Source organism: Phascolarctos cinereus, unplaced genomic scaffold, assembly GCF_003287225.1.
Source record: "Phascolarctos cinereus isolate Bilbo 61053 unplaced genomic scaffold, phaCin_HiC Scaffold_4;HRSCAF=312, whole genome shotgun sequence".
NCBI classification, from domain to species: domain Eukaryota; kingdom Metazoa; phylum Chordata; class Mammalia; order Diprotodontia; family Phascolarctidae; genus Phascolarctos; species Phascolarctos cinereus.
In genome coordinates this window covers 492,282,512-492,308,158 of record NW_027555847.1, presented here as the reverse complement: position 1 = coordinate 492,308,158, position 25,647 = coordinate 492,282,512, and the positions used below count along the sequence as shown (strand labels likewise).

The 25,647-nt window shown below is 37.8% G+C and overlaps 1 protein-coding gene across 1 annotated transcript in view; it reads left to right on the top strand.

Annotated features, from left to right (window-relative positions):
• The first annotated feature begins 7,854 nt into the window (after positions 1-7,854).
• The window catches only part of DSG3 (desmoglein 3), a 50,685-nt gene continuing 32,892 nt past the window's right edge, over positions 7,855-25,647 (top strand). Inside the window, exons 1-3 of the mRNA XM_020992561.2 lie at positions 7,855-8,562; positions 24,787-24,822; positions 25,297-25,428. Coding sequence (XP_020848220.1) covers positions 8,515-8,562; positions 24,787-24,822; positions 25,297-25,428 — 216 coding nt within the window. The 5' untranslated portion in view covers positions 7,855-8,514. The remainder of the gene's footprint in view (positions 8,563-24,786; positions 24,823-25,296; positions 25,429-25,647) is intronic.

The following is a 25,647-nucleotide window of genomic DNA, read 5'->3' as shown; positions in this document are numbered from 1 at the left end:
AGGCTAGGTAGACTCTGAAATGGTAAAATGACCTACTCAAAGAGAAATTCTATGTCAACTTAAGAGTGAGGTCCCCCATGGAATGTCACAGGAATCTTTACTTGCTCCTATTCCATTAAACTTTTTGACTCGGATAAAGGTCTTGGTTTTCTTTCCATTATTCCAATCCAGGTAACAGGAGAGTAGAAATAAAAATATTCAGAGATCATTATTTAAATCTCAACAGATTCCAATGCTTAAAATAAAGTTTGACTATTCCAAAGTATTACTGGATCCTAAGACCATGACACTCAAGTGAAATGAATCACAAAGGCATGACAGATTGTCTGAGCAGGTATCCATCCTGTCCTATCACACCCTATCACACCTAAGGATCAGTCCTAAAACATGGTGTCACTGAAACTGTGTAACACTCACAAGTTAAATTAGTTTTTGTGACTAACAGAGCAAAGTGAGGGTCCGGTCGACTCAGTAGACCTGTTGTGCTAGGAAGACAGGCTCTAGCTTTCCATGCCCTTTTGTTTCTCTTTGGGTGGATCCTTCCAGGAAAAGTCTGAACATGTTAGCACTGCCTGGACAGCCTTAAACCAAGGGACCACAAATCCAGGATGCAGAGGTTGACGTGATGAGAAAGGCTACCTTTCCCAAGAACCCACAGTAATCCTAAAGTCTCTTTAAAGAAAAATGAAATTGGACTAATGCTCAAAGAAAGAAAACAGCTAATGACATGAAGCAATGGAGCCAGAATCCTTATTGGCCAAATAACACTTTGATTGAAGATTTGGATTTATTAACAATTTAGACCTGCAATGGCTTCTAATCTACTACTATATGTCAATGAAGGGAATAAATGGTGTTTATACAAAAGTAAGCCAATTAAACATGCCCTAAGCTGCAGAAAACATGTCTCTGTTTTTGAAGTGAAAGAAAAGTGTTTCACTGGGCCTTATTTGAACACCAAAGAAATGCAGCTGAAATAAACAATGTCCTTCTGCCCTGTAGAAACAACTATACCAGAAGGCCTTTCTTTCTAATTGACATTTGCAAAGAATTTTGAAACTACTGGAGATAGCCCTAATACCAACAAAGTTTGTAAAGTCTGTGTGCAGGCTTAGCAGGTTTTCCCAGTTAAAAGCTTTTTAAATCATCAAAATACAAATAAGTTTTCTAACCAAGCATAAAGATGTTTGGGGTCATGGATCCACAGATTATAGATTTAGAATTGGACACTATCCAGTCTGGACTACAATGTCTTTGGAGCCAGTAGAACAACAGCAAAACTTGGTTTGTTTTTTGTAGAGAAGTCAAAAATGGTGCAGACAAGAGAAATAAAGATTAATTGATTGTTTATCTTTGGGTATTTCCTGCTGATAGAGCTTGTGTTTGGGAACCAAAATATTTGCTAAGAACCATGACAGGCCTCAAAAGTTCTCTTAACTTTCTGGTTTTTTATTGTTTGGTTGGTTTTTTAGAAAGAAGATCTAGCCTGGGAATCACCATACAGATCTCTGTTTTACTCTGCACTGCAGTTATGTCCATCAAACAGCCACACCTCATATCTTGCGGTTTTGAAAAGCAGGTAGAGGTCTCCACCTCTTATTACACCCTATGTATGGGTGGAGTGGAAAGAGAAACAATCATCCAAGAAACCATTCTCCTTCAAAGGTACCACCAAAAATAATTCTCTTATAATATGATTGCTAGACAAACAAAAGGCATCATTTTCCCATTTAAATAAGAGAAAACTTGCATGTGATTTATGAAAGATAGCCAAAGAAAGATTAAATAAATACCCATAATGAAATCATTTGAATCCTAGAATCATTAAATGCTATAGTTAGAGATCATCTAATCCAAGTACCTCATATAAGTGAGTAGTCCTGAAAAAGTAAAAGAATCTGCCCAAGGTCACACAGCAAGGAAGTAACAGAGCCAGAGCCCAGCTCTTCAGACTCCAAATTACACATTTTCATCTCATCTTATCTTAGCAGTTTTACAATGTCTTAAGATATAATAATAATAATTAGTAGTAGCAATAATAATGATATAACAGCATTTACATAGTGCTTTAAGATTTACAAATAACGTGTCATCTTCAACACAACCTCAGGTAATCAGTGCAATTATTATTCTCATTTACAGGGGAGGAAACAGAGGCTGAGAGGTTAAGTGACTTGCCTAGAGTCACACAGCTGATGTCTTTGAGAGTAGATTTGAACTCGGGTTTTCCTCAGTTCAAGTCCAACACTGTTATCCAGTCTCTCACCTACCTGCCTACAAAGCTCTTTAAATATATCATTTGATCTCACTTGGTCAGATTTAAAGGCCCAGAGAGACTTGCCCAAGGTAATTAGTAGCAAAGTCAGGTTTTTATACCATTTACTCTGACTCCAAATCCTACAATCTCTCCAATATCCATGCTGACTCTCTAGCTTGAAGTGAAACTCAGATAAATGGTGCATAAGGCTGGGCCAGACAGTACTAGGCAAAATGGTAAAGTAGGTAAAGTTTTTCTTAGGAGTTCTGGCCTCCCAATTCTGTAAGGTTTTTCTTCCTTTCAGTGATCTCATCTCGCTCTGGGAAACAGTGCCATGTTAATTCCCCATTCGATCTAAAAACCTTAGGACCTAATGTGTTACCTCTTCCAGGAATATTAGCAGTTTAAAATAATATCTCTGGTAGACAACAAAAATACCTACACTAACTTATAACACAATATGCTCTTAATTTATAACACAAAAGCAGGAATTACTAATGGTGACATTTCAAGCCATCAATGAGAAGAACACAATACATTGGCTGAGAAGCTTTGGTCAAAGCCATTAAAATCATAGCAAGTAAGCAACCACTTATTCCACGTAGTATGAAAAAATGCTGTCACAAAAAATGGTGACTATCATTTAACACATAAGCAAAATAGGATAGGCTATGTTTCATCTCAGTTCACTCATACATAAAGTTTAGGTCCCAAGCTAGGAGAGAATACACCCAATAACAATTGTACACGTAAGATCCTTTAAAGAAACTAAAGCAGGAATCACAGAAACAAATGAAATTAGGCCAAGTACTTCCTAAGTGGAAATCATATAATTAAGGTCACTAATTAAATTTCTTCCTAAACAAATGAGAAATGCTATGCAGTCCTTCTTGCCAATATTTTTAGATGCCTTCAGGAAATTATGCTAATAGAATATAGGTGTGATTTCCCATAGCCTGAATGAGACAGCAAATGTCAGTGACAGATTATGACTCTTGCAAACCAAGTTCACCTCCTCAGGGAGTATGCATAACCTTTTTCATGCTCTTTTATTAAACTAAGGTACTAAAGTAGATCTACATGAGCAATCCAAAGCAGGGGAATGCCCAAAGCTGGTAAGGCCTCTCCTATAAGAAATATAATCAGAATATTTCAAGTCAAAATGATAATAGCAACACAATAATTTCCATTTTAGATACTTTATTACTAGAAGACCAATATGGATAATGATCACCCAAAAATACCAAGGGAAAACCTGAAAGACACTTACATGTTCATTTGTATAAATGAGCAGGCTAATTAATCTGTTCCACTTTCCAGGAAGGGGTGAAACTGTGACTTTCAATTCCTAAAATTATTACCAAAATTGACATATTGTACAGCATTTGCCTCTTGTTCAAGACCTGTCATCTCATTGGTACATATATTCCTTTCCCCAGTATGGATAGTAATCCCTTCATTCCTTTTCTCAGCATCCAATTTCTGTGCATGTCTTGAGGCAATAGTAGAAAGAATGCAGGGTTTGGAATCAGAGGATCTGGGTTTGAATCTTGACTCTGCCCTTACTACCTGTGTGACCTTGGACAAATCACTTAACTTCTTTGGGCCTCAGTTTCCTCATCTATAAAATGAGAGAATTGGGCTAGATAACTTCTAAGGTCTTCTGTAGCTCTATATCTATACCCATATAAGCTCTGAGGTTCCTCATCCCAGCTTCTACTCTCATTATCAAGCTGGGGTCCCAGAACTAGGCTCAGGTTTCTGAGGGTACCTATGAGAAATCATAGCAGATTTTCTCTAATGCTGTTAGCTTGAGCCCCAACTGGTGTGTTTTGTCCCAAGGTTATCAGTTGAAAATCATTTAGTAATGCTAAGCAGCTTTTAGAGATCTTTTCTAAGGTAGTACAAAAAATATAGCTGGTACAAAACATCCCCCCTAAAAAAGTCTATGATATACACTTCCCCAGGTACATAAAGAGTCCAGAGAAAAATGGTATCAAGTTTAGAGACTGTAACCGATGGCTCCTGGATGCTAGAAATCCTTTTCTCCCTTTTGTGAGATGCTCAAGATTTTCTCTTTTCTGTCCTCCTTGTAGAACCCTGAATCCAGTCTCTCCTTATCTCTCAATAACACAGACACTGCCATGAACTGATGCAGGGGCACTGCATAGGACATCAATGGGAATATGGGCAGGCCAACATCCTCTGGACCCTTCAGAGCTAGAGTTTGTACTCCTCTGGTCAAAATGGATCTAGGAGAGAGAAAGGAGACCTACCCATGGCTGCTCCTCTCTTCAGGCATATCTTTCTCAAGGGATTCAGCTAGAATTCCACACCAACTACAATTTCTAGAATTCCATCTGTTCTCAACTTCCTTTGATAATTTGATGATCCCCAGTGTGGGGCCAAACTTCTCTGGCTTATCCACCAGGATTCTTGTGTTATTTCCTCCCAGTTCAAAGGCCTTTTCTGCATTTAATCCAAAGTCTTTTGATTGATTCATTGAATGAATGAATGAATCATTTATTAAGTGCTTGCTATGTGCGAATGTGCTATGTGCGAAGCACTTTGCTAAGAGAATAAGACAGTCTCAGTTCTCAAGAAACTCATACTCTAATACATATGAAAGGTTTCAGCTGGAAAAAAATCAGACAGAAAAGTCCCATGGCCCTTAAAGTGCAATGGTAAAGCAGATGTCATTTCTATGGATAAAATGATATCCGTTTCTGATGTGGAACCATTTGAGAGTGCCAAGAACTTCGGTGACAAGAATTTTATTTTCCAGGTCTTCAGTGTCTGTGATACCTACAGGTGCTTATGCCAGGCTCATCTCCACGGGGAAATGCTTCCCAAGATGATGGCTTTGGGCTTTGACTGAGATATGTGAAAGCATTAGAGCAAAAATGGGCTGGGCTGCTCTAAATCTCACCCTTCCACTATGGTCTATAGACAGTCAATTAACATACATTTATCAAGCACCTACTATATACCAGGCATTATGCTAGGAACTCGACTTAGCATGCAAATGCCTTCTTACACCTCAAGTGACTCATTATAAAACGAGGGAGTTGGACTAGATGACATGCTAAAATATAAATCTATGACCATCTTCTATTTACTTACCTTAAACTGACTATAACATGATATACACTTGAGTGATCCTCAGAAAACAAACGTCACCATCTGTAACTTGACCAATTTGGTCAGGTTTGTTAGAGCTTGTGTTACTCTGACAGCCGCTGAGAACCCAGGGTTTCTTTTGTACAAATGATGGAGTATTAGTCGACTGACTGATTTATTGAATAAATGGCAATCACTACAGAAAGAATGTTCATTGTAATATAAGGTGAAGTATGAAAGTACCACAAGGGAAATATAAATAAATACTCTGGAATGTCAGAAGAAGGGGAAACCACAATTAGCCCAGGAAAATCAGGAAAGGTTCCATAAAAGAAATGGTATTTGAGCTGCCCCTTGAAGTATGGGTAGGATTTTGACAGGCAGAGCTTGAAAAAAAAAGAGAGTACCATGATTAGGGATGTACTTTAAGAAGTAGACCTGGGAGGGTCAGCTAGGAGGCACAGTGGATAGAGCACCAGCCCTGGATTCAGGAGGACCTGAGTTCAAATCCAGCCTCAGACGCATAACACTTACTAGCTGTGTGACCCTGGGAAAGTCACTTAACCCCATTGCCTAGCCAAAAAAAAAAAAAGAAGAAGTAGACCTGGGGAAAGTATGGGGCACAGGAAGTATTCTAAGTAAAATGAGTAGCATAAGCAAAACTGAAGAGATAGAAAAACATAATTCATATTTGGAGATTAACCAGCATTAGTGCTTGACTAGAGTAGAGGATGCATATAGGAACATTTAATGGGGTCGTGGAATTGAAGACTGGAAATGTGAATGGAAACCATATGATGGAGGGCTTTTGAATGTCAAGCTAAAGTGTTTCAAATTAATTTAGTTGGCAATTGGTGCTCTTAAAGATTTTTGGGAAAAGAATTGAAGTGATCAGAGCAATGCAATCTTAGCCCCCGAATAGACTCCAGAACTTCCCTCCCCCATTTAGCCAAAGCAGCTCAGAATGACACAGAGAGGACTAACCGCCACCAGGCCTCACTTCATCCAGAAAGGGGCAAAGGAAACAGTTTATATTACTAAAAGAAACGAAAAGCAGTCCAGCATTGCAAAGAGTACCATTACATGCAAAATCTATAAAACTAGAAAGACGTTTCCAATTACCACTGCCTGGCAGAATCATTGCATCAGTGACCTAGAACTAGAAAAGACCTTAGAGCCCAGCTAGCCAAACCACTTCATTTTATAGATAAGTAAACTGAGGCTCAGAGAAAGGGGGAGATTATGAGCTGTTGTTGAAAGAAAGATATTATATTGGTAATAATGGAAAACAGCAACAAAGCACATAGGCTCTAGCACACATTAGAGAGATACGTAATAGGGGAGGTTGAGACGAGAGAGTGTGGGGGGGAGGGCTGGCGCAGAGAGAGAAAGAAAAGAAAGAAGATACAAGATACTAGAACTTTCCAGAATCATCCTTTTTCTCCCACCAGATCCAAACCGTACTTTGCAAAACCTTGGGCCCCACCCATTCCCAGAGAGGGAAAATAGTTCCCACGTGCTTAGACATATAAACATGAGTCTCGTAAATTTAGCCCAGAACTCAAACGGCTGGCTGCAGCAAGTCCTCTGGGAAGAGCTTTCTGTTTCTAAATTCTCCATGATACTGATAATTGAAAGATCCCGTGATATCCTTCACCTGCCCATATCATCCTGCCACCTGTATCTTCCTTCGTACACAGCCAAAAGGCAGCTTTAAGATTTTGTTTAAAAATAAAGAAACTTTGCCCTAGCCTTCCATCTTTGCATGTTAGTTTAAAAAAAGAAAAGGGGGGGGAAAGGAATGAGAAAAGAAAAAAGGAAAGATTAAAATGAAAAGCTACATAGCCAATCACTTCCTGATCCTAGATGAGAATATCACTGAAAAATGCAGTTGTGCTGCTGGAAAAACCTGCAAAAAACCTCAAGCCTGTTTTTGTGAAATTTCTAGTCTGAGCTGGCAGCTTCCAAAGGAAGGGATGAGCTAATTCTCCTGTTAGAATCAACTCAGACCAGATCCTTCTCCCAAAAGTATTGTCTCCTGTTCTGAGCACCAGAGCTGAAAAGAGGAAGATGTGTACAGCCTGAAAAGGAAAAAAAGGCAAGTAGCAAAGGAGATTTAGGTCAAATGGTAGACTAGAGAAACCCTTCCAGTCCTAAGAGTTTGTGATTAAATAGCTTCTTTGTAGCTAGAAAAACTGCAGGCATCAATTACTTGGTTAATTCATTTATAATGCCAAAGTTTCCAAGGTAGAACATGAGTTTCTATTTCAATTTTATGTCTGATAATTTACTAATGTAATAAAATCAATGTAAAAAATCTGAAACATGACCATTCAATTATACAATAATGATACTAGTTTATAGATATAGAGCTTTAAAATTTGCAAAGATCTTTACATATATTATCTCATTTGGTTTTCCCAATAATCCCCAGAGGTATGTAACTACAGATACTGTTTTCTCTATTTTGTAGATAAGAAAACTCTGACTCAGAGGGGTCGTCACTGAATTAGTAAATGCCATAATAGGATTCACTCAGATCTCCTGACTCCAAGACCTGAGCTCATCCCAACCATTTAAGCTGATATATTCTTCTGGTTCCTTGAATATTTTTTAAACTTTTTTTCCAGAAACTTTTATCTTGTATAACTTTTTGCCCCTACATGTTCTTATACTGTATGTATGTCCACATTTTAAATAGAAACATAGTCTTTTTTTTTTAATTTTAAAAGTCTAACCAAAAGGAAAAACTTGGCATCTTCTTTCTCATTGTGATCAAGGGTGGCTTTTTCATTTCCACGTGATGAATTTATTATTCATCTGGCATCTTCCTATTACACTTTGTCTACAGCCCTGTGAAATTTCTTTTCAGCTTCCATCAAAGGATTCAATTCACAAGAAATGAGGTGTGTCTAAGGTTTTACCTGGAAGCAAAAATGATGCAAGTCTTTCAGGTGAGACCAACCCAAGGTTTTAGGGTGGAGAATCACATAACAGCTGCATGTGTACACTCCAAGAGAACGGAGCAGACACACCGCTGAGATCCAGCTTCTCCAAGTTTCCATTTCAAAAAGTTCAGTAGACTAGGACCAAAACAGCCGCTCACTGGGATTTGTTTGCGGGAGAAATCAGAAGCCATGGGCTGGCTTGCTTTAAGAACTGCGGGAGCTCTGGTCATTTTAATGGTAAGTGTTCCTTGTCCCCCACTAATTACAACTTGCTCCTTACATCTTAATTACTTCTTTTTTGTACAGGATGGTTACATGGAAATGTTAGGTTCTTGTAGATATTAAGGAGAATCTATAAAAATATAAATGTGCCGATAAAAAAGTTTAAATTGCACTTTTAAAGCTTGTGTTTCATTTGGATGTTATAATTCACATTTTTAAAAAATTAACGAGAAAGAAATGTCTATTCTAAAAAATCACCATCAAGTATTTCTTCAGTTCAGTGAACATTATTTCAGTGTTTTCTATAGAGGAATTTTTTTTAAATCCTAATGCCAGACTACCAAAAAAAATTTAAAACCCAACAAGCTGACTTCTTCACGGTTATAACTTCACCGTCTAAACATAACAACTCATAGAAGAATCGTAGCAATTAAAAGGAATTTAGATATCAGCTCATCCAATCTCCAGCGTAGGGTATGGGTTCTTTCTAGGATATCACCTACAACTGAGCAAACAAAATGAAGCCAATTCTAATTCTCACAGTTACTTAGGACTAGATATCGTATATGTCTGACCTTTGAGCAGTTTCTTAAGATATTCAAAGTTGCAGTTGGAATTATCTTTAAATCAATATTTCGTTTTATTGAAATTCGAAATACACTAGTGGCTCAAGAAGCAATAGATCTAAAGTCAGGAAGACCTGAGTTCAAATTCAGCCTCAGACATTAAATGTATGACTGTGGGCAAGTAATTTAACTTCTGTCTGCCTTTGTTTCCTCAACTGTAAAAAGGGAATAATAATAGGACCTACTTTCCAGGCTTTTTTATGAATATAAAATGAGATAATATTTGTAAAAAGTGCTTAGCACAGTACCTGGCACATAGTAGGTGCTATCTAAATGCTCACTGCTTTCCCTTCCCTTGCAATTGGATAGATTGGTAAAGCAGCCATTTTAGCAATAGTGTTTTTATAAAACATGATAAGTCTTTACTAAGAAGACATATTGTACCAACACAAACCATTTTCCTACAGAAAAGGACTTAGGTCACAGGAGCCAAGGAGTTTTGACTCATTTTTCTGAAGGTAGTTGGTATTTTATATTTTACTTGTTACATACAAATGTGTTTCTTTGTCTGCAGACACCCAAATATAGACATAGGAAGTTTAGATAGAGATATGCAGCATATCCCAAAAGTCTTAAACTTCACTAAGCTATTAAAGCTTCAAACTGAACTAAGACTTTCGGAACATCCTGAATAAAATAGCTATAAATTATATAGAGAGATAAATAGGAGTGTGCTGGAGCTAGCTCATATTGTCTCTCAAAAGCCAACCGTTAAATTTTCATTGTGACCAGTTGTACCTCAGCAATTGGCAAACACTGCAAATTAGGGCTTGATTCATTGTTTTGTTGATTGTCCAGACTTAAGAGAGTGATGGAGAAAATGTTAATAAAGAAGATTAAACTCAAAAGTACAGGAAGCATATATTTTATTGGAGTCCACTGTTAAATATTTGCCAGCACACCTCTGAATATAAATGTAGGATGATAATATACAAAATATACATATACATATGTGTGTATATACATATACATATATACATATATATGTGTATATATATATATATACACACACACACACACACACACACACACATCATATGGATAGCTAGATGTCATAGGGTCATGAAGAGTCAAATGTGACTGAAATGACTAAACAACAACAAATATATTATATATATATATTATATATATATATATATATACACATATATATATGTGTGTGTGTATATATGTATATATGTATATGTATATATGTATGTGTATGTGTATGTGTATATAGTATATATATGTGTATATGTATGTATATGTATATGTGTGTATATATATGTGTGTGTGTATATATATATATATATATATATTTATATATATATTATATATATACACATGAAAAACTGATCTCTATTCCAACTCTAGACTGAAAAAATACTAGCTTGGACATCATATGTTGTTGTAAAGTCGTTTCAGTCATATCTGACTCTGTGTGGCCCCATTTGGGTAAAGATACTGGAATGATTTGCCATTTTTTTCTCTAACTCAGTTTATAAGTGAGGAACTGAGGCGAACAGGGTTAAGGGTCACACAGCTAGTAAGTGTCTGAGGCCAGATATGAGCTCATGAAGATGAGTCTTCCTAATTCCAAGCCAGTGTTATATCCACTGCACCACCTAGCTGCCCTGGGATATTGCTTATCTGTGTATATTATTAATTAATCATTGTCTTTCTTTAGGAAAAAAAAATCACTTAGCCTCAGGATATTAATAAAGTGCTTTTAAACCTCAATGTGTTACATAAATGTTGGCTGTTGTTTTTATTATTATCATCACAGTAAAATAAATCATGAATGTAAATCAACAACCAGACAATCTAGCTTTTCCACTGACTAGCTTCATAGATTTCTAGTTGGAAGAGATACCAGAAGTCCTCTAATTTAACTCCCTCACTTCACAGATGTGGAAACGGAGGCCAAGGTGATCAAATAACTTGCTTAAAGTCAAATGAGTAGCAGCAGGTAGAGTGGCCCAGACTAGAACCCAAGTCTTTTGTCTCCAGACCGAGGGCTCTTCTCCCATGCCATGCTACATCACTCTGGACACCAAAAAACCGACTCTTTTGTAGCTAGGAAATTGAAATAATTAGACCAACAGTTAGTGACAAATTCTGATTCAAAAACAGAAAGAACTTTCCGGTTATAAGAGCTTCTGATAGATGGAAGCGGGTGCCTTTTGAAATAGTGAATTCTCAATCATTGTAAGTGTTCAAGTAAAGGCTATATTTGGGTCTAAGTTTGGCTTTCCAACCCCAAGATTCCCATTACAATTCCATTATTGTTATCTCACATTTATTTACTTATCAAGAAAATTATAGAAAGAACTAGAACAGTTTAATGGTCTTTCCTGACACCTCCAAAGGGTCAAGAACTGACCAAACTGTAATTTGCCACATAACCAAAGTGCCCGTGTCAATAATCATCTCAGAGAGATAAATATTCATAGCATTTTAAGACTCATAAAGCATGCTCTATTTAACAATCCTGCCAGGGAGGTATTCAAGGTTTGTTACCCCATTTGATAGATAAGGAAATTGAGGCTTAGAGTATCTTGCCCACAGTCACACAGCTAGTTAATGTCAGAACTGAGATCTGAAGCTAGGCCTCCAGCAATCTTTCCACCATATTATGCTGTTTTGGGCTTTTTGCAAGCTCTCTCTAACTGATTCCTCTACTCCCTGGGTAGTCTTAGACAGTAGCTGGACAAAAGACAAGACCATTGTGGAGATTTGTTTATGAACTAAAAGCAAGCTCAGAAGTCCTACATTTCCCATTGTGGCCTACAGTTAGCCCCCAAATCCCAGAGGAATTCTCTGGGATATGGAATGGTTCCAGGGCCTTCCTGCCCTGACGAGAATTCTTAGACAGCTCTGAAACTGCTCCCACAACCCTGACGTGGCCAAGTCTCTAGATTAGGACCAGACCTTAGATATGCTCCAAAAGCAACTATGGTCCAGGGCATGCCATAATATAGGCCAGAATCCTCAGAAGTTCTGAGAGCCTAGAGTGCTGGGGGATTGCATGTCCTCACAGCAATACACACAACAGGCTGGGAGGAATGCCCAACACAGCCACAATTTATTGGAGTACATACTAGAGAGATCTTTAGCATCCCCAAGTTTATGCTGGGGCACATTCAAAGGTCTGTTGTGCAACCTCAATCAATAAGCAAGCATTTATTAAGTGTCTACTATGTGTCAGGCACTGAGCTAGGAACCGGACATGAGGTGCAAAGAATAAAATAATCCCTATACTCAGTAAACTTACATCCTAATGGGGGGAGACAATATGAAATATGCAGCATAAAGTGAACATATACAAATACATGCAAAGTGGTTAAACACAAGGTAGTTTGGGAGGGAGGGCACTGGCAGATTAGGGATAAATGAAGATGACGCTTATACTGCCTCTTAATGGATTAGAGGGATTTAACAATAATAATTAGTACTTTCACATAGTACTTTCAGTTTAGCCACTTTTTTCAGTCATGTCCAATTCTTCATGACCCCATCTGGGGTTTTCTATAACAAAGACAGTAGAGTAATTTGCCATTTCCTCTTCCAGCTCATTTTACATATGAGGAAACTGAGGCAAACCAGGTTGAATGAATTGCCTTAGGTCACACAGTTAGTAAGTGCCTGAGACTAGATCTGAACTCAAGAAGATGGATCTTCCTGGCTCTAGGCCCAACACTCTATCTACTCTACCACCTAGCTCCTACCGTGTGCCAGACACTCAGCAAAGCACTTTATAACTATTCTCTCATTTGATTCCCATAATAACCCTAGGCAATCGGTGCTATTATTATCCCTATTTTACAGAGGAAACTGAGGTTAAGTGACTTGCCCAGGGTCGCACCACTACTGTCTCAGGCTAAATTTGAGCTCAGGTCTTGGCCCAGTGCTCTATCTACTGCACCACCTAGGCTATATTCACAAGGCTAAAGTAAAGAGAGAGTACATTCCAAGCCTGGGGAATAGCCAGAGGAAGACAGGAAATGGAGTGTCATAGATGAGGAAAAGAGAGCTGGTCAGTCTAGTAATGAATGGGAAAGACTTTGAGTTTCTCAGGAGAGGTCAGTAGGGCATATTACTAAAATCCATTGGAAGAAAAAGACATTTTCAGGTGCTAAAGAAGACTGTAATTATCACTATGCGGGGTGCAGAACAAAAGTTATATCCACTTAACATAAAATATCACAGAGCAACATCCATTGAGAGGTAGCACAATATAGTGAATAGAGGGCTGACAGAGCCCAGAAGTCTTGTAGTCACATCCTGCTACCGACATAGACAAGATGTGAGATGTCCCCACAAGTCACTTAATCTCTCAGGACCACAAAATGAGTTGCTGACCTGCATTAGTGGAGGAAGAGTCCACTCAGGCAGTTTCCTACACCAATGGCATCACAGGTTAAGGATCAAAAACAATTCATTAAAGAAATGATCAAAATATACCAAGTAAGAACTTGCATAATGCAGGTTTGTGGTTTTTAATTGAGTACATCCCAGTTGAAAGTTGATGGGATCAATAAAAACTTACTTCAAAGACAATTTTAAAATAAAAATTAAAAAAAGAAAGTCAACAAGAGAGGATAAATCTGAACATGAGGAAAAAAGAATTGGTCAAAAATTTTATGGACATATGACTTACACATGTACAGCTTCAGAGGACGAAACAAGAACTGAGACTGAAAGTTATAAGGATGCAAAATTCTGCCCAATTTAAGGAAGAAATTTATAACAATTAGGCTGTCCTGAAATGTCATGGTACAGGGGTGGGGAACCTGCAGGGGTGGTCTTTTGACTAAGTCCAAGTTTTACAGAACAAATCCTTTCATTAAAAGGATTTGTTCTGTGAAGTTTGGATTCAGTGAAAGGGCCACACTTGAGGACCTAGAGGGGCCACATGTGGCCTCGAGGCCACTGGTTTCCCCTCCCTGCATGGTCTATCTAAACAATCCCCTATCATCAAAGGTGTTTAAGCAGACGCCAGGAGATCATTTATCAGAAACACTGTAAAGAGAATTGTTTCATTGAGCCCAAAGTTTGATTTCCTTCTAGCTCTAAGATTCTATGATTTTTCAATTGTGTAAAGGGGCTTATTGACTATCTTCTGTGCAAAGTGGCTTGAGATATAAGAAATATAAGTTGCCCTTAAGAAAAATAGTCTAGGGGCAGCTAGGTGGCGCAGTGAATAGAACACTGGCCCTGAAGTCAGGAGGACCTGAGTTCAAATCCAGCTTCAGACCAAATACTTGACACTTACTAGCTGTGTGACCCTGGGCAAGTCACTTAACCCCAATTGCCTAAAAAAAAATAGTCTGGTTAGGGAGACAAGACCAGCACTTAAAAAAAAGTAATTAAATAACAGAGAATAAGCACTAAATTGTGTGGTTAAAAAAAAAACCTGTAAGTTCAGTGGGAGATCAAAGAGAAAGGAGATCAATACAGGTTTGAGTGATTCAAGTTGGAGTTTACAGGCCTTGACTCTGATCCTGGTTTGGTGCCCATTTTATGATCTTAAACAAGCCATTCTACTTCCTTTGGGCCCAGTTTCTTTGTCTGTCAAGCAGAGATTATATCTGCCTTACCTACCTCAAAGGGCAGATAAGCAAAGAAAATGAAATTAAGCATTTTCAAAAGTTATTTTCAAAAGCATAAGGTGCTATACAAAATATTATCGTGAATATTGTCTTGATTATAATGAATAGAAATAATGATGATGATGATAAAAATGGTTAGCTCCTTTAATGTTCTGATTGTTTTCAATGACCCTAAATATTGTGTTATCTTGACAACAAATTGAGCCTAGGATGATCCCAATTTTCCAGGAACAACAAAGACTTTTTTTAAAAAAAGGCAATTGTGAAGTTAATGATAGTGAGATAGCGGAAACATAAAAGGTGTTAATTTAAGTCAACGTGGGTGTGGAAATTTGCCATGGTATCAAATTTTAAGTCCTATTCAGCATTTCAACTTTCAGCTCTACAGCGTGGCATCTCCAAAAATTTTAGATCCCACACCCTAGGATTAAAAAATGTTTAAGCATAGATCCCCAATACATACATTACTAATTTATAAATTATACGCATGTTGCTGCTCTAATGATTGTTATATATTGTGAAACTTACACAAAGCACAGAAATTTAGAAAGGTCACGATGAAATATTTGATCCTCGAGTGAATGAAGAGCCACTGGAGTTTATTGAATTAGAGGAGTGATATAGTTAGTAGGGAATATCATTTTGTAGGTGTGTGGAATATGCATTGGAAAAGGGAAAGACTGGAGGCAGGGAAACTAATTAGGAAGCCCTTGCAATAGTTCAAATGAGAGATGATAAGGGACTGAAATGGGCTGGTGGCTATGTGAAAAGAGAGATATATAGGATTCTGAGAGATGTTGTGGAGGTAGAAATGATAAGATATGACAATTGATTAGATATGTTTGGTGAGGGAAAATGAAGATTTGAGGATAATGCCAGGGTTGTAAATCTGAGTGACTAGAAAAAATGGTACTGAAATGTCATTTTCTAGTTTGGAAGAGAGCTGTGAGTTTGGGCAAAAGAAAATGCAATCACAACCTGTCTATAACTGTTCATCTGGTGCTACTTTCTCCCACAGAAAAAAAAAGTGTTTGGGGTCTTACCAGGTACTCCTCCAGAGCATGGAGCCCACAATAAGGAGTGCACAGTAGCCACAAGGATATGGATGGGAGGGTAGGATGTGGAGATGTTGGGGGGAGGATACAACAAGAAATTTTTCCTGCCATTGCTAGTGCAAGTGTCTGAGTCAACTAGGTTATAACCACCCCGTGGAATCCATCCACAGCATACATAGTTCTGAAAAACCAGAGGTAAGAGGTGTAAAACAGGGTCTTGTTTAAGGAGATGGTACAGTTGTATATAAAATAGGCCCCCAGTTAGCTGCCTCCTATTGATTGATTACATATGCCTTGGGGGTCAAGCCATAGAATCCCCCTCCCAGAATTATTCCATATATTCCCATTTTGGATACACCATACAGGTAGACTGATTGGGGGCAGGAGAGAGGGGAAATCTTCCTGATATTAGAGAAAATCATTCCATTTGTTAAGGGGGCTTGTTTTTTTGTTCAAATATATTTCCATGTACACTGGAAATGTACATTTTCAAAAATAAACATTTAGGGGGAAAATAACCTATATTTTTAGAAAATGCTTATGTTATATAGACAAGTCTCTCATCCCCAATTATATGTTTTATAATAGAAAAACATAAAACATATTTTTGCAAAATACTTGATCTAAAAATATCAATTTTTAGGGAATTTAAATTTCTTTTGTTTTACTTAGAAGATTAGATTATTCTATATTCTATGCACGTTAAGTTCAGAGTTTCAAGCACAAGGTGAAGAGGACTGTGTTTGGAATTAGAAAGAGGACCCTGTCAAAATCCTGCTTGGCCCTGTAGGACGTGTGTAACCTTGGCCAAATCACTTCACATTTCTAGAATTCAACGTCCTCATCTGTAAAGTGAAGCAGATGATTTCTAAGGTCTTTCTAGCTCAAAATCCATGATCTGAAATAGTTTTATATGCCAAAACTCTGATTTAATGTTTTCAACGTTTTGGTAAAACTTATTCTAATGAAGGCATGAGAAGACACCTCCCTCCCACTCTTTTGCAAAGGTCTGCAGAAAGGTAGAAAGAGGAGGGCCTACAGATGTGTAACTTTGCACATATTTGCATCATATTTTTTGGTGAATTAATGAATTTTGCTATTTTTTTCTTCCTCTTTTAAAAATAATTCATTGATATAAGGTATGGCTCTTACAGAGTGGAGAGAGAGGGAGGGATACAGGAGGAAATTTTAAAACAATGTAAAAACAAAAGATATCAAAAGCTTATTTTTTAAAAATTCCAATAGCAAATATGCCTAGGCTTAAAAACCTGGGGAAAAACTCATAGGTGTACAGAATTCTGAAGCTGAAACACATCATAGATTTCTAAGGGATCTCAAAATCCAGGGGTCTCCAAAGTGGAAACTATGACCTCTTGGGGGCCATGGTCTGACCCCCAAGGAGTGTGTGTGATCAGCCAATTAGAGGAAAGGAGGATAGGCTGCATCCCATTCTCCCCTGGAAAGCCTATTTATAGAGCTTGTCTCCTACACAATCATACCTGAACTAATCTCCTAACATTCCAAATCTGCCCCCGTCCCTCAAAGGTTTCCATCTTTTCCCCATTCTGAGCTACACGTAGTCCTGCAAGGTTGTTATAACCTAATCACAACCCAGATACCCACAGTAGCAGCTGCCCACGCCTGGGAAAATTCTGTAGTGAGCCCCTCCCCCCACCACACCCACATCCTGTTCATTCCTTGACTGTGTCAGGCACCACTTGGGGAAGGCTTTGGACTCCAGGGCAGTGGCTGGTAAGATGTTCCTTCCATTCCCCATTTCTCCTCATGTTTCAGGCGAGGCCGAATGAATCATGCTGGATTAGCAGTCATGGATAAGTTATGACAGTTCTTTTCCTCCAAACTTTCCTTCTTTTCAAACTTCCTCGACTCGAGTGAGGAAACCACTTTCCTTCCAGGTTCATAGCTTAGCGGTAATCTCAAACTCCTCAATCTCCTTCACCCCACAAATCTAATCAGTTTTCACATTTCTTGGGTCTGTCCCTTTCTCTCTATTCAAACAGCCCCATCACCTAGTCCAGGCTTTCATCACCTCTCAATGGAACTACCCCAATACCTCCCTAATTGGTTTCCTTACCTGGTCTCTCTCCCCTCTCTAATCCTTCCTTCACACACCAGCCACATCTCCTAAAGCTCAAGTCAGACCACATCTCTCCCCACCCACCTCAATGATCTCCAGTGGCTCCCTATTAACGCTAGGATCAAATATTATTTCATCTTCCACTCATCCTCTTTTTACTTCTATTTCTTATGTAAGATTTATACGTAATTTTCAATACAGTTATACTTGTGTGTATATATATGCATATATATAATTTATAAATAAGTAGATATGCACTTATTTGCTTAACAATTTTAGCTGACAGGATGTTTAATCAAAACATTTGCATGCCATTTATCTAGTACAATGCCTTCATCGCCAGATGAGGCCCAGATAAGTCAAATAACTTGCCCAAGGTCATATGGTTAATAAATACCAGAGACGGTATTCAAATCCAGATCCAACCCACCATTACACTCTACCTTAAAGAGTTTTTATTCCAACCCTCTCATTAAGAGATAAAGAAACTGAGATACAAAGAAGCCAAGTGACTCATAGCTTGCCCACATTTAAATAGATGGTTAAGGTTAAATTTAACACTATAACCCAGGTTTGGCTTCAAATGTCCTAGGTTTATAATCACAGAATTATAGGATTCAGAGCTAGAAGAGAACTTGAAGAATATGTATGGTCCAACCTCTTAATTTTGTAGCTGGGGAAACTGAGGACTAGAAATATTGAGTGATTTGCTAGTCACAGAGGTAGTAAGTGGCAGAGCCTTTTTTTTCAAAAGAGGAAGAGCAGGAGGGAAGAAGAAAGAAAGAAAAGGAAGTAAGAAGGGAGAGAGAGCTCTATTTTTCTTGCTGAGAATTTAAGGGGAATTTTTTTTTTACAATTACACAAAAAGACAAAACTCTAAAGCCATGCAGAGATTCCATACAATCCTTCTTTATTTAGGCCAAAGTATAGGCAAGATTGTATTACTTCTAATAGTTTCCATTTATATGAACATAGATAGACAATGCCTTCCTTAATCATGGGGCTTATGAGACCTATCCCAGGTTCAAGGCATGATTTAGGTAAGCATCTATCTGCTCAAATCCACAGACCCTATCAATGTTCCTTTTACTGGATCACCTAAAGGACACATTGTATCAAAGCAAAAGACATTTAAACAGCATGATAAAATAAACGAGAAGGAAAACATACAAGTAGCATACACTCTTCCACAGGAGGGAGAAAAAAAATTTATATATATACTGAAACATACTCCTAGCATACACTCTTCCACAGAAGAGAGAATATCTATATCTATCTATCTATCTATCTATCTATCTATCTATCTATCTATCTATCTATCTGTCTATATGTGTGTGTGTGTATATATATAGACATATACACATATATACATATGTGTGTGTATATATATATACACATATATATACGTGTATATATATACACATATACATATATATGTATATGTGTATGTATATATATATATAGATACTACAGATAGAGAGTGCACACAGATGATAAAGGGACATACATGAAGATGGTGCATTCATTCATCAAGTGGTTACTGTTAAGCACTGTTCTAGATGCTGTGTGTACAAAGACAAAAAGGAAACGTGCTGGCCCTCAAAGAACTTATATTCTATTGGGAGAAGATAACTGAAGTAAACAGAAAATGTGTTGCTCTCATCGTTGTTGTTCAGTTGTGTTCGATCCTCGCAACCTCATTTGGGGTATTCTTGGCAGACATACTGTAGTGGTTTGCCATTTTCTTCTCCAGCTCATTTTACAAATTAGGAACTGAGGCAGACAGGGTTAAGTGCCTTGCCCAGGGTCACATAGTTAGTAAGTGTCTAAGCCACATTTGAACTCAGGAAAATGAGTCTTCCTGACATCAGGCCCAGCACTCTTTCCATTGTACCACCTAGCTGCACAAAATATATACAAGGTAAATATGAATAGTATTGGAAAGTGGAGGTACTGACAGCTGAAGGAATCAGGATAGACCTAACGTAGGATGTTGGAATAGTTTTCATTCTTCTTTGTTGCTGTTCCATTGTGTCTGACTCTTTGTGATTCCATTTGGAGTTTTCTTAGCAAAGATACTGGAGTGGTTTGTCATTCTTTCTCCAGCTCATTTTACAGATGAGGAAACTAGGACAAATAGGGTTAAGGAACTTGTCCAGGGTCACACAACTAGTAAGTGTCTAAGGTTGGATTTGAACTCAGATCCTCTTGACACCAGTCCAAGCACTCTATACACTGTGCCACTTAGCTGCCCCCAGCGTGTATTAGTTCTAGAATTATCAGTTATCCAAGTAGGAGGGAGAAGTACTAATCTATGAATGCAGAATGTTATATAGGCTCACAGTGTCAAATGGTTTTGCTTAAGCCTTTTGTCGTTAAAAGGGAAGGTCTTACAAAAGGGGATCTCAGTTGTCATCCACTCATCCTCCACATCTAGGCAGCTCTCTGCAGGTCCCTATTTCTCCCACCTTTTCTGCCATCTCCTACAGATGCTAAACTGTTGTTGCTATATAGATTTTTCTAATCATATCAGAGAAGGATTTTCAGCTCTTTTGAGCACATAGACAGGACCATCTTACTATATTGTAATTTAAACAGCATAACCACAGCCAAGGAGAAGCACTCAAACTTAGGTTAAATTCATATTTTAAAAATCCTTTGCTTCTGAGGTGATGCTCTGTGAGAACAGTGCCTTATCTGATTCAGAATGAAAAAAAAATCCTTCCAACTACTTTCTACTCCCATGATGCCATTAATGGTCCATTCCAATCATCCCCTCCAAGCGCTTCAGTGAACTAGAAGGGCAGGGATGTTGGGTCTTATATTCCTGGTAGCAACAAAATCATTGTTCTCCCTATACACGATGGTGGTAGTGGTGGTTGTGGTGGTTATCATCAATGTTGTTGTCCTTCAGACTGTGAAATGCCTTTATGTGTGAGTGTTGCCATGATCATTTTAGCTCTTGGTCCTTTCTTTCTAGTCATAGTAGCATTCAGGATTCACTAGGGATGCTACCAGACACTGAGACTAGAATGATCACATTTGTTACCGTTCTTGGTGATTTAAACAACTTTCTTTTAAATATGAGTTTCTATTTAACATCCTTGTAATGGGTAAGGTCCTTAGGATCCTGGGGCTGCTATCCTTTTAATCTTAGTTCTGGTCTTGGGCATGCTAGCTGATTAGTCTCTTAAGAATCAGACCTACCTACTCCAAGCTGAGAGGAAATACAGGCGTCTGATCCAAGAGGCTTTGCTCATTAAATCAAGGGGGTTGAAGGTGAATCAAATAACCCACCCCCTCCCCCCTCAAGATTTCAAGGCCTTCCAATCATTACAAACACATTATGTGAAACTGTTATTCTATTTTCCACTTTTTGTCTTTCCTTTGAACACTTCACAGTAATACAGGAATTTGGGTGTGAGGGAATTTTTATGTTTTTTTTTTAAGAATTAATAGACCACCTACTGCCACAAAGGACTTGAAGAGGCCTCAATAGGAATTGTATTTTGTGTACCTATAGGAAAAAATTTGGTCCTCTGTGTGGCATCAGTATAAGCATGTCTCATAGTTTGTGAATCATGACTCTTCCACTTCTTCCTGTAAAAAGAATTGTATTACCCTGGGCTTTTTTCCCAAGGACTTAATAGGAGGAGAGATTACAAGGTGGTTGCTTAATAAAGCAGAACAGAGGTGAGACATAAGCATGACCAGACCTGTTATAACCACATTTTCTAATTTTTATTCAGAGTGACTTAAACAAACGTCCTTTAAATATGAGCTTCAGCTTAATGTCTTTATCATAACTAGGGGCCTTAGAATACTTTGGAATGGTACCATTCCAAGGTATGGTGTTCTTTGTTTCTTGGTTCTATCCTGGGCTATATCTGGCTAACAAACTTTTAAGAGTTAATTAATTGTGTAGCAATCAATCTATATTGTTCTAGAGCAAACAAACTTTTAGCCAGATTTTAAAAATCTAAAATTTTTCTCATCTTGGCCTTCTTTTCCCCACTATTGCTACATATTTCTATGCATAAATTTTCCCCAAAATTTTAAACTATTTCTCTTTAGCTCAGATGATCATTTAACCAATGGTATTGACTGAGTACCTATTAAAATGCTTAGAACTCTTCTAAGTTCTGTGGTGAATATGGAATAGTAAAAGGCCTAGTGCTTGGCCTTGAAGGTATCAGGATCAGAGGACAGATTCACATACTTGTATTAATGGCAAACAATATCAAATACCTGTGTCAGTGTTAAAGGCATGGGGCAGACTAGAAATGTTCTGTGAATGGGATGATCAGTGAGGAGTATATCAGGCCGAGATTCCTGGAAGCAGTGAGACTTAAGCTGGCCTGTGAAGTATGGGTAGACTTTTGATGGGAGGAAGAGAGAAGAGAGAGGAATGAGATGAAATACAACATGGGGAGAGATCTGAGAAAGGTTCATTCAAGGGAAAAAGGAACCAGAAGTTTTGTGATTCATTATTCTCTAGGGTTTTTTTCTTGTTGTTTTTTTTCTAAAGGCTAATAACTTCAGGGTCTTAAGTCTTTTAAATGCATTTTGTTCATTTTAATAAAAACTATTTACACTATACTGTGAGTATGCATGGCCTTATCTCTGACAATACTAGAGGTATAAACCTAAGCACATCATTTAACCTCTCTGTGCCTCAGTTTCTTTATCTGTAAAATGATAGGGCATGACTTGGTCATTTTAGGGTCCCTTTGAGCTTTAAATCTATGATTCCGTGATGTGGGTCCTTGCTACACTAGTAATGTTCCAATCCCAAGTAATTTGTTTTGTTCATGCCCCACCTACCACAAATCCCCCAAGAAAATCTACTCAACACACTGGAGGCCTTTTTCTGAGTCTTTTAAAAAAATTTTTTTTTAACATTTAATGCAGCAATTGGTCTATCTACTAGTCATCCCTTACTCTTGATGCATGCCTAGTCCTTCCATTTTTTTTTTAATCTAACATTTCTTTGATGTTATGAGAGGTAGTGTGGTGTAGTAGAAAGAGAATCTGAATTTAAATCAGCTTCTACTATTTCCTGCCTCTGTGACCTTGGGCAAGTCAATTAGTCTCTCTGGGCCTCAGTTTCCTCATTAGAAAAATGAAAGGGTTTGACTGAATAATCTCCTAGCTTCCCTCTAGCTCTAAAACAATCATATCTTTTATTCTATTTCTTGAGTAGGTCATTACCAGTAATATGTTGCAGCCTGTTAGTGCCTATCACGTGCCTCTCCATTGCTTTTGGGTCACCCACCATTATTCTTCGTCAGATATTGTGTTGCTTCATTATTTAAAGCCATACTGTATCATCAGGAGAATTGTAGGGAAGGCAAAGGGGAAGGAATGAGCATTTATATAGCACCTACTATATGCCAAATATTATCTCATATTTTCATATTAGTATTTTTAAAGGGTGAGTTATGTTAAGGAAGACTGAAAGCGCATCAAATTTTCCCAAGTGCAACCTAGTTAACTGCCTTCCTCCAATGCAATTCTTGGTCCAACTTATTGTCCATCTTTGCCCACCTAAGATTTGCGCATGTGTAGGCAGACTAATTCAGTAAATTGCTCACCCAACTGCATGTCATAATAAACATAGCTAGCAGTTATATTGCACTTCAAGGTTTACAAAGCACTTCACAAATATCTCATTTTACCCTCACACCCCTGGGAGGTAAGTGCTATAATTATTCCCATTTTGCAAATGAGGAAACTGAGACAAGATGAGACAAATAGAGGCTAAGTGACTTCCACAGGGTCACAGATCTCAGAGCCTGAGGCAAGATCCAGTCTCAGGTCTTCCTGACTCCATGTCCAGTGCTCTATCCACTGGGCCACTTAGAAGCCAGTAGGATTCATAAGCAAGTATGCCTCATAATCTGGGCAATGGGCATTCATCAACCACTTGTTACAATATTTTGGTTCAAATGGTATGGATGAGTAGTATGGAAAACAGATTAGCAAATACATGAAAAACTACATGTTGTGAATTTGAAAGGCTATAATCACCTTTTATCTTGCCCTGACCTTAACTAACTACATTCTCCTCACCCACCAATCTCCAATAAAATATATCTCTCCACCCTGATTACCATTAATTTTCAATGAGAAATGGTCAACATAATCTTTAAGCTGGTCTTTTACTATGAAGTGAAAGGGGCTTTGAATTTTAACAATTCCTTTTGGCATTTACTTTAATGAAACTCATCATAATCACACTCTCCTTTGGCTTCGACAGCTTCAGGTCTCCATTTTTATTTTAGGAGATAAGAAATTTGGAAAGCTCCAGAAACAGACTGCTGGGCATGCTTTTGCGAAGTCAATTAGATTACTCCTTTATTAGTAAAATTATACGTGTCAGAGTAAAGAACAGGGAGAACTTGTTCCTGAGGACATGTCTCATTTCCTGGCAGTCACTTCTCTTCAAGTCTTGCTCATCAAAACCCAAGCCCTGTGAAATAGACATCTGTACTTATAGATCTGGAAAGGCATCATAGTGCAAAGGATAATGACCTTGGATTCAAGTTCCACCTGTTGATACATACTGAATGTGTGACCATGAACAAATCAGTTAACCTCGCAATGTCCCCTAGATACTACCCTAAAGCTGTAAGTTACAGGTTGCTGAGCTGTGAGAGTGAAGGGAGTTTCCACACCAGAAGTCCCTTATATTGATGAAATCAGAGGTCTAGACCCAAAATACCCCTTAACTCTGTGTGTGTGCAGGATAGGTATAAAAACATATGTATATATAGATATAAAAATATATATAATCATAATAGGAATTATCATTTTCTTCTTAATTCCAAGAACCCGACTTTGTTCTAACTTTCTCTTAATGCTTACAGGTGGTAGTGGAGGTCAGCAGTGAATTCTGGGTAGAGGTAATGTATGAATAAATTATTTTGACTGAAATACAGATTAAAACAAATGAAACACAAAAAATACAGAAAAAAAAACATGTAACATTAAAGTTGAAAAGTTTATGCAAGTAAATGTTTTTTTTAGATTTCTGCCTAATTTCCAAACAATATTTGCAAACCAGATTTCTATACATGTCATACGGTAATTTGTCAAATGTATTCTTCCTTTTAATCATCATCTTCCTAAACAAATATATTAAACAACTGCGTACTCAGAATTCTTAGATATTCTGAGGTGTACAAAAAAGTATGAGAGTCTCTAATCTCAAGGAGCTTACAACCTTGTCAAAAATATTTAAGTACTCCTTTTGCTGACAAGGTCAACAAAAATTTGGGCTTTGGTCTCGAGGAGTTTTCTGATTTCCCTAGCTTAGTGTAAGGACATATATGTTAGCATAGAACCTTTTTAATTTCCTGGTGGGTTTTTTGAATAAGGTGAAAGAACAAAATGAAGAAGATGGCACAGCATTGCAGAAGCCCCTCAGAAGGTATAAACGTGAATGGGTCAAATTTGCAAGACCTTGTCGAGAAAGAGAAGACAATTCAAAGAGGAATCCGATTGCTACTGTAAGTTGTACATGAAATAGAAGTATGAGTACCAAAAAGATTAGATTTAATTGGAAATAACAGGAAGTAGTACGTTTATTGATCATTTAAAATAACAAAAAAAATGTGTTTATTGATTACCTCCTAAATGTTCAGTCTTGGCTTGGTATAGGAGGGGAGCCCAACAGAAGAAGACAGGGCCTCTTATCTCTGTCATCATAATTCAGCTGGGGAATGAAG